Raw genomic sequence first — 17,037 nt, forward strand, 5'->3', positions numbered from 1 at the left:
AAGTTTTTGTTGTAAACATATTTTTATCACAGCTATAACCGGAAGAAAACTGTAGAGATGTTAGTCTTCAAAGTTCAAAAGTACAGAAGTAATATTTGTACCATGGTCATATGGAACCCTATTTGTTTTACATTTCAGTATTTGTGTATGACTTAATAACATATTTTATTATTTCCGTTTAAATGCTCTGGAATTTCCCTTTACAATCATGCTCTAACCCTAACCCTAACTTCTGGAGTGAAGCCAGAAATAAGCAGTTAAAATTAATATACATATGTTACCCGCCGGTATCAATCTTAAAAGTAACGTTAGAAATTATGACGTTGCAAGCGACGTCAGAAGTCATATAGCATACTTCTATGTATGACGTGGTGTCAAATCATCAAACATTGACGGACTGACATATTTTTTATATCATTGTGATCAGAAATGTCTCTAGATTTCGAAATCATAAAAATCACGAAATTGATTTTTTACTGCTTAAGGACCCTAATCCAAGCCGGCGGCTCATATATAGCATGGCATCAAAAGGTGGCTGCCTCCAAGGATGTCTTCTAGGTCCATTTTCAGTCAGTCTGTGTTAGTAGGGTAGGTATAAAAGACAGGCTGGTAGACTATGTTCCCGGTTCTCAATTCAAATTTTAAAAAATGTTAACAATATCCTAAAACTATTTTATAAGGACTTACGAAGATGAGACATCTAAGAAACCCTATAAAAATAGACTTTGAATGTTCAAGTGTGACCTTTTTGGTCGATATTTTTAATGGTAAGCCGGCTGATTTTATATAACTGACTTAAAACATACAAAATACATATTAATGGAATGCTTAGTGTCTCCACAATCATAATTTGAAACATCTACAAAAATTAATCCTGATTGTGTGTACCTACAATGTATGGCAGCAAATATCGGGTGAAGGTACCCCCTGATTTTCACGGAAAACACCAATACAAGCCCTACGAGCGTCACATGTAAGTAGTTAAAATGCTTATAAATAGATACATCAAAGTATGTTTATGTTATTTAAATCAGTGTTACTTTTAAATATTGATACTGAATTTCTTTTATATGGATACTAAGAGATTCAATACCGCTGAGACGTCTTGAAAAGGGAAACAAAATCTGTCAAACAGTAGTTTCCTGTAGTAAGCAGTATGCATGCAGTTGTCTTACAAATATTTGTATACGTCTGTGGTATTAGGATGAATTTGTGGTATGCCACCAATGATAACGCGGTTATCTCCCTTTATCTCGTTTTGAAAGCCTCGGGTTTTATCCATGCGTAAGAGGCTATGTTCCGAAGTGTTCCACTTAAGACCAAAATACACATTACACGTGCTGAAGGACAAGTAAGTAAACAAACTGTACATGGAACTGGGTAAGTTGAAAAGGATATTGATTCGACTTAATCGGCATGACAATGTTTGAGAATCTTAAATAGGATTGTAATGTGAGATTATTTTAGGGAAGGGACAAGAAAAAATTCTTTCACAATGACTGACTTTCACTTTATCTTTCAAAGTTACCTGGTTACAGATCTAGAGTTTCCACTGGCCCTGAAACCAGACTTAAACATTTTGACAGATATATGTCTGCTCTCACCAGAAAGATATCTGTCAAAACGTCTAAGTCCGGTGTCAGGGCCAGAGGAAGTTCTGACTAGTTAAATTTAAAGATCGTTCAACAGTAACCTAAATTTATGTAACTAAAATAAAGACTGCAATCAGGGATGTGTAGATCCCTGCTGCAATATAGCGCATACACACACGGAGAGGGGTATTATTCGATGTCAATGAGGATAATGAACTGACTATGCCTATCTACTTTATAAAAATAACACAATTGAGCCCTATCATTTTTCAAGGAGATAATAAGTAGTTTTTAGGTTGGGAGCATTCCTATATGTGATTGGGATTTTATTTTTTTAATTTGGACGTTATCAAAGTTTCTAAATAGGTAGGTAGGTAAGTAACACATTTTATTTTAACAAATATTTTGTATGTGGTTTATATAGGAGAGTGATCTTGACATTAACAGTGCCTTTGGAAATTGCCTTAACAAGTTTATAGGTTCGGCACAACAAACTAGGTTAGGTACATAGGGTTACCAGAAACACCAGATATTTTTGGCCTAACCAAGACGAAGCTAGTACCTCTGCTATAACCAAATACATATTGGTGAGTATATAGAGACGAATACAACAAATGAAAAATTTCACTTTCAGGATTGAGCCAGGGTCTGGCCCTACCCTTGGGTGTACATAGTCCTTGGGTCAAGATTTTGAAACAATTGAGATTCCGACCCCATAACCATATATACAAATGTTGGGCATAAAGAGATAAACAGTCATCATATTAGAGTTGACTCTGGCATGGGGTGTGGCTCTACCCCTTGGGACCTAATTCCTGGGCCATAACTTTGTAACAGTTGAGATCCCCACCCCATAACCATGTATATATTGCTGGGCAAAAAGATCCAGATGAACGACACAGGAATGCCCTCTGGGCGGGCCTCTTGTTAAAATAATGCCAATTTTTTTAGATGCTATTACTGTAAAAGGTTATGGTACGATCATTCAAATATTCCTCAGCAAAATATTTAGAAAAAATGTAATCAACCCATATGCATGAAGTAGTTGAAAATATACCAAAGATGAAAAATGTTGGCAAAAATAATTAATGAGCGCTGTTTTATAACCCCCAACAATTGTGATTCCTGAATATGTTCCATTTATTATTATATTTTAATTTTCTCCATAAAAATAAGGGAGTAAATATATAAAATGTTTTTAAGAAAAGTTTTTTTTATATTTATAAAGAAAAGTTTAAAATACACCCTAAATAAATAAAAATAAATGATTGCATGAAAATTTCACTAAAAAAATATAAGTGACATAAAAAGACTTAAACATTCACAATACAAACCTGTTCCAAAGTAGTGTCAAATAGTATTATCAGAAAAGTGGAGGACTTAGATAAGATGTTTTAAAAAACTTCAGTTAGTATGCAGAACATTAAAATTCTTCAATAAACCATGAGATAATTTTGAAAATATTTCAATAATGAAAATTCTCAAAAAAAACCTAATACAATTTATTCATGAAGCAAGACACACTTTAAAAAGATGTTTGTTTTAAGGGACATAACTCATACTGTTTTTGAGGATTTCATCTGTCCTCCAGAAATGGTGAATAGGATATCGATATGCCTTCTCATAATTTTATTTGGGTCAAATTCATTATTGTCAGTATTTAATTCATGAACCAACAATAACACGGAAGGAATTAATTGGAAACAAGCCTGGATGTAAGCACACACACTATTTAGATATAAAGGTGTATATTATCATAGTTTAATATCTAAGTTTGTGGACAAGTTAATGTGTGATGGTGCATGTATGTTAACATGTATATGAATATACAATTTATGCACAAATGTAAACGTTTCGTGTACAGGAATGTAAGGATGTATGTTCATGTTTAATTTATTCTGTTTTAGCATTTACGTAATGTGTACCCACTATTGGGTTTAGATAAGATATTTTGTTGAAATCATCAGTTACAGTTAGATATATAAATGAAATGAGCATCACTTTGCAATTTTACTTTTCAGCTGGTTAAAAATATATCACTGGTTCCTCTTTCCGCACAAAATGAGAAAGACATTAAGATTGATTTCCTTTCATTTATATTTGAAACCAGACAAAACAACCTACAAGAAACAATTACAACACATCAAAATCTCTCTCCCAAACTTTCTAACTTTTGCTGTAATAGTATTTGTATTCATGAACTCATAAATATATTATTACTGTATATAAAAAGTACACTTACAAATTCCAATTACCAAAGACTGTATTATAATTTTTCCCTCCCTTTTTTCCTATGTCTTAGTTAATTTAAACAGTATTAGTCAGTGCATTTTGTTTTCTTGTATTTTAGGTATGATGTAGTTTAGGAAAGGAATATTCTTATTGGTCCATCTAGCAGTCAAGCAATTTTCTGAATATATAATTCACAAATCTAAAGTCCTTATTTGGTTGGGTTATCTATTTGACCTTGCTCAAATCTATAACATGTAGTCTCTGTATGACTAGAGGATTGGTGTAAGTATCAAATCCTGATTAACATTGATTTACACACAGGACTGCTACAAGGTATTGCACTTTATTCCTTATTGTTTTGAGGTGGCCTTTGACTTTGGTGGGTCATTTAGATAGTTTTGTATATAATTTCACTGCAAATTTTGTATTTTATGTTTTCAGGTAGACTAGCTAGAAGAAACAACACGACGGAAATTCCAACAGAGGTGCCATGTTGGATGTGGAGAAGGATTTCTTCAACATCCATGTTTTACAATTCAAATACAAACATACTTTAGTGTCAGTATAGTGTGGATACATTCTTTCCCTATTGTATGTCAGCATGGCTCAAATAGAGGAATTTGTCATAGGTGCTCTCAGCACCAGCTGTGCTGGGTTTTTCACGAACCCATTGGAAGTAGTTAAAACGAGAATGCAGCTACAAGGAGAACTGAAAGCGCGTGGAAAGTATACCGTCCATTACCGCAATGCCTTACATGCATTTTACACCATCGCCAAACAGGATGGATTCATCAAGCTACAAAACGGCCTTGTTCCTGCTATCTGGTACCAAATGACCATGAATGGTTTTCGTCTTGGTACATATCAGGTCATCACAAACAACGGACTTACCAAGGACAAAAACGGAGACGTGGTCATTTACAAAAGTATTGGTGCCGGTGCTTTCTCAGGATGTGTGGGGGCCTTTATGGGAAGTCCATTTTACATGGTAATCAATTCATATGAAAGAACGAAATGCTAAGGTCTTGTAAAAATATTACTATTGATCTAAATGTCTATCAATAATGTTGCTACAGGAAAAATGTTATATTTAATACATCTCTAATGGTGTTTCAACTAACAAAATTTGTGCTTGTCTTATACTGGTCCATCGATTCATGTACCATATTAGCCATAATTAGTGTCCCTCCCCTTATTAGCAGCACTTCCCATTTCTAGCAGTTATTAAATGATACAAGCTTTGGTATTTCTTTCCTGTATTACAACTTGCCGAATCCTGCTTCGAATAACCCTATTTTCCAATTATAATTACAGGACCCCTAAAATCTGAACACCCTTGTTCCCATGAAATGACAACTTCAAAAATTCCATTCTCCAAAATGATGATGTATATGACTTAAAGCAATGAATACTGAAAAAGCTCATTGATGAGGACCCCCAATTTTCAGTCAAGGGGGTTCAACTGACTCCCAAAGTGAAAATGGGAAGTAAAATACTGAATACTGAAAACACAACGAAATTTCGAAGGGATATATATATATATATATATATATATATATAGGATTCAGCCCATACTATGTTACACTCTTTGTTATAGCTCTAGCATATTTATTTCTCAACGGAGTTTCATAAAGGTTCATGAATATAAGTGTTTGGTATGGCAATGACTTGCAGAAGTTTGTGTTTCGGGTTTCTACATATGAACTTTGAAGGTCAAGTTCACTGTTACTTGTTTTAGAAAGACCCTTTGTCAACGCTCTAGCGACTTCATTCTTCTACCGAATTTCATGAAACGTCATACAAGTGTTTCGTTTGGCAATGCCTTGAACAAGTTCGCGTTTCTGGTTTCAATGTTGAAGGTCAAGGTCACTGCAATGTTACTATTTTTAGAAAAACTTTGTCATTCTCTATCGACTTCATTCCTCAAAGGAATTTCATGAAACTCAAGTGTTTGCCATGACAATACCTTCAACACTTTTGTGTGGAAATATTTTTGCTGTCTAATTTTCGAGAATGCAGTCGCTAGTGCAGATAATGATACATCATTGAATTATCTATTCATTTCCTCATACATTTGTCAAACAATGTGTGAATGCGAGGGGATTTGTATCACTTGTTAAGCCTGAAATTGTTACATTTTGTAGGTGAAAACTCATCTCCAGTCCCAGTCTGTGCAGCAGATAGCTGTGGGATACCAACATGACCACCAGGGCATGATGGGAGCCTTCCGTACTGTGTACAGCGAGGGAGGAATTCTGGGGCTCTGGAGGGGGGTTTCAGCTGCCATGTCTAGAGTCATGGTGGGCTCAGCAGTGCAGCTCACTACCTTCTCCAAAGCCAAAGAGGCTATTGCCAAAAAAGAGGTAAACATAAATTTTCCAAGGCCTCCTCTATATATTTAAGCAAATTGGCCTGTATTGGTATCCCATTGTATGATCATAAGAGGTAACATTAGGGGTTTTCTGGGGCCATTTTGAGGGTGATTTCCAGCCACAGTCCTAATGGAAAATGTTGCAGTATGTTTTTTCCAAAACTTAAAAATATCCTAATCTCAAAAATAAATTTGATTTAAATGAAGTGACCTTTTATAAAACAGGATGTTGTAGTCTGTTAGATGACACTTTATTAACAGAATCAATATAAGGTACCATATAATTAAAATAAAATCACAATTTGGGTTACTGCGAATTCCTAAGCCAGGGGCCCCATACCCAAATAGTGAAAAAATGTCCTGGAATTGCTGATACGGGGCACCCCCGACCCCCTTCCTGGAGACTGATATGGGGCACCCCCGACCCCCTTCCTGGAGAATAAGAGGTTTACTTCTGCAGCTCCTTTTTGGCAATACAGAAGAAATGAAAATTAATATGCTCCCTATCGAAGCACTTTGGATGTGCACTTTTTTTCCTTTTCTCTCCAACATGTGGCTTTGTCTTCTTTTTGGGGGTGTCTCCCTAGGATCCTACAGTTAGGGCAGGTAGCCCGTCATGCTGTTTTGTACAGATTGTAACATTTGGGTTGCTCCATCATCTGTCTACACATGACTATGATGCAAAATAGCCCCACGAAAATATGATTATGGTAATGGTGGTTACAAAAAGTGCCTCCCTTCCTCCCGCAATGCATTTCTGGAATAGTCCTAAATTTTCCCTGCAGTTTAATTTTCGCCTTTTTCGCCCTCCATGATTGGGGCAAATTTATCATTACTGTGAATTTAAGTCAACAGCACATTATACATAGTATAGTAATGAAATATGAAGAGTGAAATTGACACTGGGTGGAAATTGTTTTCATGGGTGAAAGGCGAAAGTTTGACCAGGCAAAAAATTCTTGATATACACTATGCATTTTCTATGGCTACTAGCTATATAGACAGAGAGTACATAATATATGTCTGTAGTATTAACAGACCAGATACTTTTGTAGAATTTATCATACCTTCATGAAATGTACAGTACTCTTGAGATGTCCCTCTCCCCCAAATTCAATACACAGCCGTACTGGTTTTCCTGATGCTATGGTCCTGACTCAAACCTGTTCACAATTTTAATACCAAGAAAAAATCACGATTGTTAATGTGTGTTTCAGGTGTTTCCAAAGGGGAGTGCCTTCGTTTCGCTGTGTGCTAGTACAATTAGCGGTGTAGTGGTGACTTGTTTCATGACACCATTTGACGTGGTGTCCACACGAATTTACAACCAAGGCCTGGACGCTCAGGGAAAAGGTCTACTCTACAGAGGAGTACTGGACTGTTATTTAAAAATCTTCAGGGAGGAGGGACTTTGGGGGTTTTATAAGGGGTGGGGGCCTTCATTTCTCCGTCTGGTGCCACATACAATGCTTAGTCTATTATTCTGGGACCAGCTTAGAGACGCTTACTGCAGATTTAAAGGAGGAAATGTATGATATTTGATAAATTGTTTCTTGTAGAATACAATGCATTTCATAACTTATTTAATCAGCAAAAACAATCTTATCAAATATTTTTCAAAAACAATGTAATCCTGTGTTAAAGGGACTATAATGGTTAAAATCACTGTTAAAAATTATCATAAAAAATGCCACAAAACTTACACTTTCTCTTAATAACACAAATTAAAAGTGTCTGCCAACATATTTGATAATTGCGTGAAATAATCTAGTTCTAATTCTGGCTTCTGCTAAAATAATAGTTTTCATGATTTTAAACAGATTTACAATGGGTTTATTTTTGCATTGTCCTATATATATTCAGAATCAAAAAACATGTTTTAGATTTGTATACATCTTTTCTAGTAAGCGGTACCTTTTGTATAACATGTATGATGATATTTTAGCCCAAATCAATGAACTCAACCAGATCAATGCATGGTAGAGTCTACTAAAGTTACATAGGGGTGAAAGGGTTAAAGATGACAGGTGAAATGTGTTAAAAATTACTTAACTCAGTTACCCCTGAAAAGTCATTTGAACTCCTCCAATTCAAAGGTTGGAAAAGTTCATTATGAAATTTCAGTGGTGAACGAGTTAAAATAGCTTCTCTTTAAACATGTTCTTAAGGTTTTTATATAAGCTATGATACTTGTAGCTTCATTGGATGAAGGATTAACAAGTTTGTTCAAATTTGTGACCTGATACAGTTTACAAGTCTCATTTATATGTATGTGCTGATGATACTTATCTGTAACTCTTGTGTTCACTTGTGATATACATTTGTATATGTATTTATATATGAGTCTTGTATTCATTACCTGTGAGTTTAGCATTAAGAATCTCTATCCCATCATAGGATGTATTTCCCCCCCATGGATTCAGTTACCTCCCCTGAATTTTGTATTGGATATAACTGTAACTTGACTGAACCAAGATATAACTGTTGACCATCTCAGTTGGTTATAGTGGCCGTGACTGGAGGTCCAGTGTTTAAATCCTGGTCAGGTCCAGTTGCATTTTTTACACTCAGCACATTGTTGTTTAATATACCGTATTTGACCACAAGTAAGCCCTCACCCCTAGTGAAAAAAGATTGACAAGAAGTAGGGAGGGGCTTAATTGCGAGTATCCCCAGTTACAAATGTCCACTATCTTGCATATACCGCTGTTTTGATCTATGACCACACTAAATCTCATATTCGTATAGTTGTTCATGTTGTAAAAATAACAACCAACAGGCAGGAGATTGAATAAAGGTCGCCTCAGGTTGATTAGCTGTTTTTCTGAATCTATTTTCTATTAATAATAAGTCCCAATAATTCATTAAACACCATTTTGTAAAATTTATTATTGAAATGTATTTCTATATTTTATAATTGAATATTCATCAATTAAAAAAAAAAGGGATAGTTTTCTTTAAGATTTATCGAAATTAAAGTCAAACTGCAAACAAAGTTTCTAATACATAGCTGCAGTTTTTGGCAGTGGTACGGGGATCCTTTTATTACCTGTGACACAGGTGGCAGTGAAATAATTGCCAGCTTATATATTGTTATTGTAAATGTGAAGGAGGATGACAGATTCTCATGTTCGTGCTGTTAACATATCAGGAATAAAAGATGGAATTTTCATCGGGTATTAAGAGAAATATGTCAGTGATTTATAACGTGAATCCTAAAATTAAGCAGTACACCTCTAAGTTTTGAAATTTATAAATTAACGGGTTTTATGCACCACCCCTTCTGTCTTAACACACCTATTCAGATGACCAACTTTTTGGCCCCTATCATCACTGATGTCCTAGAAGGACAAAACAGCTGTATGATGCACTGGAATTCATGTTTGGCTTACTGTATCTATAACCAAATCATTCACCCCTGAAATTTTGTAATGAACTATTCCAACCTTTGAATTGGAAGAGCTCAAATGTGTCTTCAGGGGTGAATGAGTTAAAGGTGCAATCACTTGAGTGTGTGTTAGGTTCACTCTTCAGTTTGTCAAATAAAAGCAGAAATACTTTCATTATCATTAAAATTTTCATTTATTTGATTAGAATTGTGAGTAATGTTTGTATAAAAGTTTCGCTATCTGTACAGTGACATTGCTGTGTAAAGCTCGCTCAACACAGAACATATCCATATCCCCTGAGGGAAGGTCCTTCAAAACATATAGCAATGCAAGACTCAAATTGAAGACAAATGTAAGTAAAATCACATCAAAATACCACAATACCTATGGTAAACAATGCTGTACATGTTCTCAGAGTTTTGTCTACAGAAAATATATCGGAAAGATGCTGCTTAGACACAAAGGTCACAGAGTTTAAATATCTAAAGGTCAAAAAGTAACAATCTTTTGCCAGTAGCATTCCGGGTGAACAGTTTTCAGGTAAGATAAATTTTATTTAGAGTCGGTGGGTATATAACAAAGTAACATAAGCTCTGAAGAGCTTTTGACCGACATATACATATTCACATACAGATACATGGTACATAAAATGCAACACATTAAGACATCAATTACTTATATCACACACATATTGTTCATATATTACTTTGATTATAGGTATAGTGTTTCACAACACTCAAAGTCCATATACCATTTATCAATAAATTTAATTAAAATAAATTTAATTAAAACAAAGCTTTGAAATTAAAAGTTTTCAATGGAGACACTGTAGGCTGGATAAAGAGAAGATGAGGTTTGTACAAATAAATTAAATGACCCTGACTTATTTTCAAGGGGTGAAAGATATTAAACCTTCAAACAACTTGCTCTGAAGATTCATAAAGTCTAGTGTATGAAGGACTCTGTTTAAGTGCATGACCTTAACACACTCACTGTCACAGGGCTTCTTGAAATCTTTAAACGGCTTGTTTTAAAGATCCTAAACTTTGAGTAACAATATTAGGCTGGTACATCGGGTATGTTCAAATGAATATGGCATAGATCCACATTTTAGCTAGCTGGTATAAAATTAGTTAAGATCTTCAATGAGTTTCCTCTAAATATGGCTATATACCTGTAGCATGCTGTTTTGAAGGCTATTAAGTTTGAATATATTATCTTGACCTGAGTAACATTTCTTGAAACAACTTCTCTCAAGGTACTTGAATTCAAGTGTAGTACATACATGTATATTTATATTTAGGCTGGGATTGAATGACGTTCACCAATTTTGAATGTCACGAGTAAATTACAAGATACAGTTTTCATATACAGATAATAACAGATAACAAACTAACCCTCTACCCCCGGGGACGGGGGTAGAGGGTTAGTTTGTTTAGACTTGTTAACACTCTTGCAGCCCGGGGATCGAGAAAAGAATATACAGGCATCTTCTGTTACCCAATGCATGTTGTGAAAGGCAACTCATGCAGATTTGGGAGTTTTCTTCTGTGTGGGAGCTTTCTACAGAATCTGGAATTTGTTTTGTGCACTCCACTTAGGGACACAAAAGTGACCAAAGTTCTAATATGTTGCACCGATTACAATTTTCGGAATCTATATATTTCTCTCTGCTGCTAATTGACTACCTTTTGTTTCCTTGGTTGGCAAGACTTCATTGTCGGTAGTATTGAACTTTCGCCCAGGTGAGGAAGGAAGTGGTGCTGCTCTCAGGCCGGGGCTTACCAACGTCCTTAAAATGGTCCTTGTTATTCCCTACTTGACGTTCAGTATTTAGGGTAATGGCAACAATTGGTCCACCCGGTGTCCGTATAATGTTACCGGGCGGAATGCTGTGCTGGTTGTCATGGTATTTCAGTGAAGTAGGACTATAAAGTCGTCAGATCTGCACTATCACAAGAAGACAAATCCACCAATATACCCTGCCTCCAGCCACCCAGCACACATACATGCATACACAATGTAAATGGAGACACGTCCTTAAATGGTCATAGCTGTGAACAGAGCGTAAAACAATATAAAACCAAAACCACAGCATGGTGTGAGAGGCATCATGTATAGAGCCCCTTTGTTATACTCAAATATACCCTGTCTCCACCTGATACAATATAACACTCATGCGGACATATATTTAAGGTTTGAAATGCATCTTTTTAACATCTATGAGGGTATGCAACACAGTTCCGTTCAAACATATTCCATGATACGTGTTAAATGTAAAAAAGATGTATTTTAAACCTTATATTTACATTCTATTACATCCACTTTTATTATTTGAAATTAAGAAAAAATAGACTTTTTTCACATTTAAAAGCAAAACACCGTCATGAAATTCGCGGGAAAGATGATGCGTTGAGCAATAAACAAATAGTTCCACTTTGCATATTTTTCAATAATTTAATTAACATTACCAGCATGTTTAACTAGAGTTGGTTATCTTAAAACTGAAAGTAGATCTAAATTTAAAACAAAAATACCATGTAAAATATTTTTGTTGCAAAAAGTCAGAGTATAATACTCGCTTTAGTTTAAACTAATTGGAGCAAAGTAAGGCATATTCTGGATCGCGGAATCAAATGTAGTATCATTCCCCGATACCGAAGACAGATCAGAATCTGCTGGAAATACTGTATCCAATACAATATTTTGCCATAATTGTTCAATTTATCCAGGTAAGTGTAAGAGATACAGGTCCCATAGGCCTTACGTTCATTTGATAAATCGTTCATTATAGAACCTTTTAATCATTATCTTGCAAATAAATAACATATCTGATTCTGCCTCCGCGGTCATTAGCACTATAGATTTTTCACATGTAATTATTTTCCAACACTCCAACACACGCAGGTCTGGTGTAAGAATCGGCCTGCGGTATCCATATGCATGATTTCGTAAGAGCCGTGTGTTGTCTTCTATTTTCTTTATAGGAGACATTGAAAAATCAAAATATATCTGCAGCAATCGCCTCTTACGACACCAGAATAGGACACATAATTCCTAGAATCTGCACGGGGACGGGGGAAGAGGGTTAGTTTGTTTAGGCTTGTTAACACTCATCAACCCGGGGATCGAGAAAAGAATATACAGGCATCTTCTGTTACCCAATGCATGTTGTGAAAGGCAACTCATGCAGATTTGGGAGTTTTTTTCTGTGTGGGAGCTTTCTACAGAATCCGGAATTTGTTTTCTGCACTCCACTTAGGGACACAAAAGTGACCAAAGTTCTAATCTGTTGCACCGATTACAATTTTCGGAATATATATATTTCTCTCTGCTGCTAATAAACTACCTTTTGTTTCCTAGTGCCTTGGTTGGAAAGACTTCATTGTCGGTAGTATTGAACTTTCGCCCAGGTGAGGAAGGCAGTGGTGCTACTCTCAGGCCGGGGCTTACCAACGTCCTTAAAATGGTCGTTGTTATTCCCTACTTGACGTTCAGCATTTAGGGTAATGGCAACAATTGGTCCACCCGGTGTCCGTATAATGTTACCGGGCGGAATGCTGTGCTGGGTGTCATGGTATTTCAGTGAAGTAGGACTATAAAGTCGTCAGATCTGCACTATCACAAGAAGACAAATCCACCAATATACCCTGCCTCCAGCCACCCAGCACACATACATGCATACACAATGTAAATGGAGACACGTCCTTAAATGGTCATAGCTGTGAACAGAGCGTAAAACAATATAAAACCAAAACCACAGCATGGTGTTAGAGGCACCCTTTGTTATACTCAAATATACCCTGTCTCCACCTGATACAATATAACACTCATGCGGACATATATTTAAGGTTTGAAATGCATCTTTTTAACATCTATGAGGGTATGCAACACAGTTCCGTTCAAACATATTCCATGATACGTGTTAAATGTAAAAAAGATGTATTTTAAACCTTATATTTACATTCTATTACATCCACTTTTATTATTTGAAATTAAGAAAAAAATAGACTTTTTTCACGTTTAAAAGCAAAACACCGTCATGAAATTCGCGGGAAAGATGATGCGTTGAGCAATAAACAAATAGTTCCACTTTGCTTATTTTTCAATAATTTAATTAACATTACCAGCATGTTTAACTAGAGTTGGTTATCTTAAAACTGAAAGTAGATCTAAATTTAAAACAAAAATACCATGTAAAATATTTTTGTTGCAAAAAGTCAGAAATTTATTCCGTGTTCGCGGAGAAAGCTGACCGTTAAAAAACGGTTGTGCAGCGGCTACGCTCATCAGGCAACGAAGCGGTTCGACTTCAACGAGACAGAAAGTGCATCCGTGAAATGTGGAGTTTCCTTAGAAACCAGATGACGATTTAAAAGATTTAAAAGATGCTGCCGTTGGCTGAATTCTTGTGTCGATCGACTGTGTCAACAGGACTAACTCATCGTTTGAGCATTCGGCATGTATTAGGCCTACCAGGCGCGTAGCTAGCCCCTTTACCATGTGTAAGCCCGACATAGGGTTGCCAAAGGCAGCCCCCCCCCCCCCCCTCCGGAAGCACGAGCAGGGGGGGAGTATGGGAGGGGGTCTGGGGGATCTCCCCCATGAAAATTTTGTTTTCTAGAACGTCTCAGGAGCCATTTACCACGTCTTGATGTCTGTTTTCTCGTTTTAATCCGCAAGAAAAAATTCCTATGTTTTGTATATCTTTATACCTATTTACGTGGATCCAGTGTAATTCTGAAGATTAACCGTCGGTATTGCTTTGTACACCCTCCATACATACATTGTCTGGTTTTACCTAATCTTGATAAATGCATTTGATACTTCTGCATTAGTGAACATGCAATTGGGTTTGTCTTTCTCATAATCTGATCCGAGTTAATTGGGAAGCGAGGTTACCCCCACTGTCACCTTTACTCAGTCTCGTCTTCTGTTTGTGATTTGTAACTGGTTCCTTATACTTGCTCCTGTTATTTGTTGGTCATTTCGAGAAGCGAGGTTGCCCCACTAACTATTAACAATGTATCATATCTGAGGAATTACATATGTATACTATATATTCAAAACTTAAACTCCACTTTATAGTATCAGCAAGAAGAAAAAAACGTGATGAAAACCTATACTTGTCAAAATCATGTGCAAGCCCGGGCTTATTGGATTACATGGTAGCTACGCGCCTGCTTACTATCGATGAAGGGACTGGCCGACGAGCCGGGACGATTTCACCTGCTTCGCGACTTGCAACGGACGCTAGTGTAGATTCTAGAGGACAGTGAATTGTTCTGTTCTGTTGAAAAGGACCTGTTATAGGATCATATAGCAGACACGCTTCGGTGGCCCTCCATAAACATGATGTGCCTTGATTCAAAACCAGTCATTCCGAAGCTAATTACCGTTAACACAAAATTACAGTATACATTTACATACTAGCTTAAGGATCCCCATACCACTGCCAAAAGCTGTAACTTCGCCTTGCAAACTAATTCCCCCCGACATGACTAAAGCGTTGATAAATCATTTATAAAAAGCCAGATGTTGCGTGACTGTATAAAATATAACCAACAGCAGTTTTCTAAGTGACAAACTTCACCTTGCTAGACCGGGATACGAACCCTGGACTTTAGACTGTTATACTGTTACTATTCAGTGGTCATGAAAACCACTGAATATGTTGAATTAAGAGATATATCGCTGTTTTTGATTATGTATACGGACGATACTGTCCTTTTTTCTGAGTCCATAGAAGGTCTTCAGACTATGCTTGATACCTTGTATGACTATAGTACCACATGGAATATAAGGGTCAATGTGGCCAAAACGAAAATCGTTGTCTTTCGTAATGGCGGTAACCTTTCAAATAATAACAGATGGTATTACAATGGAAAAACCATTGAAATTGTTGAGTCTTTCAATTATCTGGGTGTAACATTGTTTTATAATGGAAAGTTTACCCAAACTCAGAATATTATTAGTCAGCAAGGTCGAAAATGTGTATACCGCATAACGAATATTTGTAATAACAATTTTTTTAACATTGAAACTAAAATATACGTATTTGATATTTATGTTTCAAGTGTATTAAACTACGGCTGTGAAGTATGGGGATTCCATGCTGCCCCTGACGTACAGAAAGTGCACATAGATTTTTGTAAGCGCTTACTTAATGTTAGAAGGTGTACTCCAAACAATATGTTGTACTCTGAACTTGGCAGATTACCACTTTGTATAATACGGAAAATGAGAATAATTAAGTATTGGTTGAAATTACTTGAAACAGATAACTGTATTTTGAAAGCCTTGTATAATGATATGTTGTCTGAAGTAAATACAAAGGCCAACTGGCTTAGTAATATGAAATCAATGTTAATGTCTCTAGGTTTTGGATATGTTTGGTATGATCAGAAAGTTGTATGTAAGAATCAATTTATATTGGACGTTAAACTACGTCTCCGTGATGTTTTTATACAAAATATGAACACTTTTTTTGAAAACTCTACGAAATGTTTTTTATATAGATGTCTGCCCGAGGTTAGTTGTCTTCAGTATTATCTTTGTAAATCTTTTCCTGAATCTTGTATTTTAACCATTGCGAAATTTAGATTATCTTCTCACGACCTTCGTATAGAAAGGGGCAGATATGAGAGAATACCTCGTAATGAAAGACTTTGTTTAAAGTGTAATTCAGGCGATATAGAGGACGAATTGCATTTTATTCTTGTTTGTCCATTTTACAACGAAGTAAGAACACAATATATTGACAGATATTACAGAATTAGACCGTCTATGTTTAAATTAATTAATTTACTTTCTGTTAGAAGTAAGAGGCAATAGAATAATCTTTCCAAATTTTTAATTTCTGCTTCACAATTGAGATCAAATGAATAATTACATATATTGTCCATCCTCCATAATATGTCTGTATTGCTGTGTATCACTCACTCAATTTTGTAAAATGTATTGTAATGTTTATGCTGATAAGCCGAAAGGCTAAAGGCCAATAAACTAAACTAAACTAAACTATAATCCACTAAGCTACATGGTCAATTTGAGTTCACTTGCTCATCTGTGCTACAGTGTTATCCCAAACGAGAAACCATAGTGCTATGGGACAGGGATCCTTGAGGTTACACGAGGGTATACATTACTAGCTTTGTATAACCCATCGGTAGTTTTGTCGTTTGTGCGTACAGTACAATTACACACTACAGGGAACTTCAATTGTTATTTAGCATTCCTCGGATATCTTTTCGCACGTGTTAAGTTTCCTGTGTTGTCCACTGTCTACGAATAAAAAAATATGGAGCTCATCTGTGCCAGACAACCATCGTGTATAATTGACAACATTAAGAATACTCTTTTGATGAAAAAATCTCACATCGGACGAGACTTTCTCTAATTACATAAATTGTGATACTATACAAACGATATGTGTATTTGCATACGAACGATT

General features: G+C 35.9%; 1 protein-coding gene across 2 annotated transcripts; it reads left to right on the forward strand.

Moving 5' to 3' along the window:
- Positions 1-1,275: 1,275 nt before the first annotated feature.
- On the forward strand, positions 1,276-9,608 carry LOC110440523 (solute carrier family 25 member 35-like). 2 transcript variants are annotated; one of them, XM_021483654.1, is made up of 4 exons: positions 1,276-1,380; positions 4,266-4,812; positions 5,969-6,187; positions 7,413-9,608. In XM_021483654.1, the coding sequence occupies exons 2-4, from the start codon at positions 4,426-4,428 to the stop codon at positions 7,728-7,730; spliced, it is 924 nt and encodes a 307-aa protein (XP_021339329.1). In that variant the 5' UTR covers positions 1,276-1,380; positions 4,266-4,425; the 3' UTR covers positions 7,731-9,608. The 2 variants fall into 2 exon arrangements, with proteins under 2 accessions (XP_021339329.1, XP_021339330.1); XM_021483655.1 differs by having other exon boundaries at positions 1,291-1,351.
- Positions 9,609-17,037: the final 7,429 nt, after the last annotated feature.

Source organism: Mizuhopecten yessoensis, unplaced genomic scaffold (assembly GCF_002113885.1).
Source record: "Mizuhopecten yessoensis strain PY_sf001 unplaced genomic scaffold, ASM211388v2 scaffold11183, whole genome shotgun sequence".
Lineage (NCBI taxonomy): Eukaryota > Metazoa > Mollusca > Bivalvia > Pectinida > Pectinidae > Mizuhopecten > Mizuhopecten yessoensis.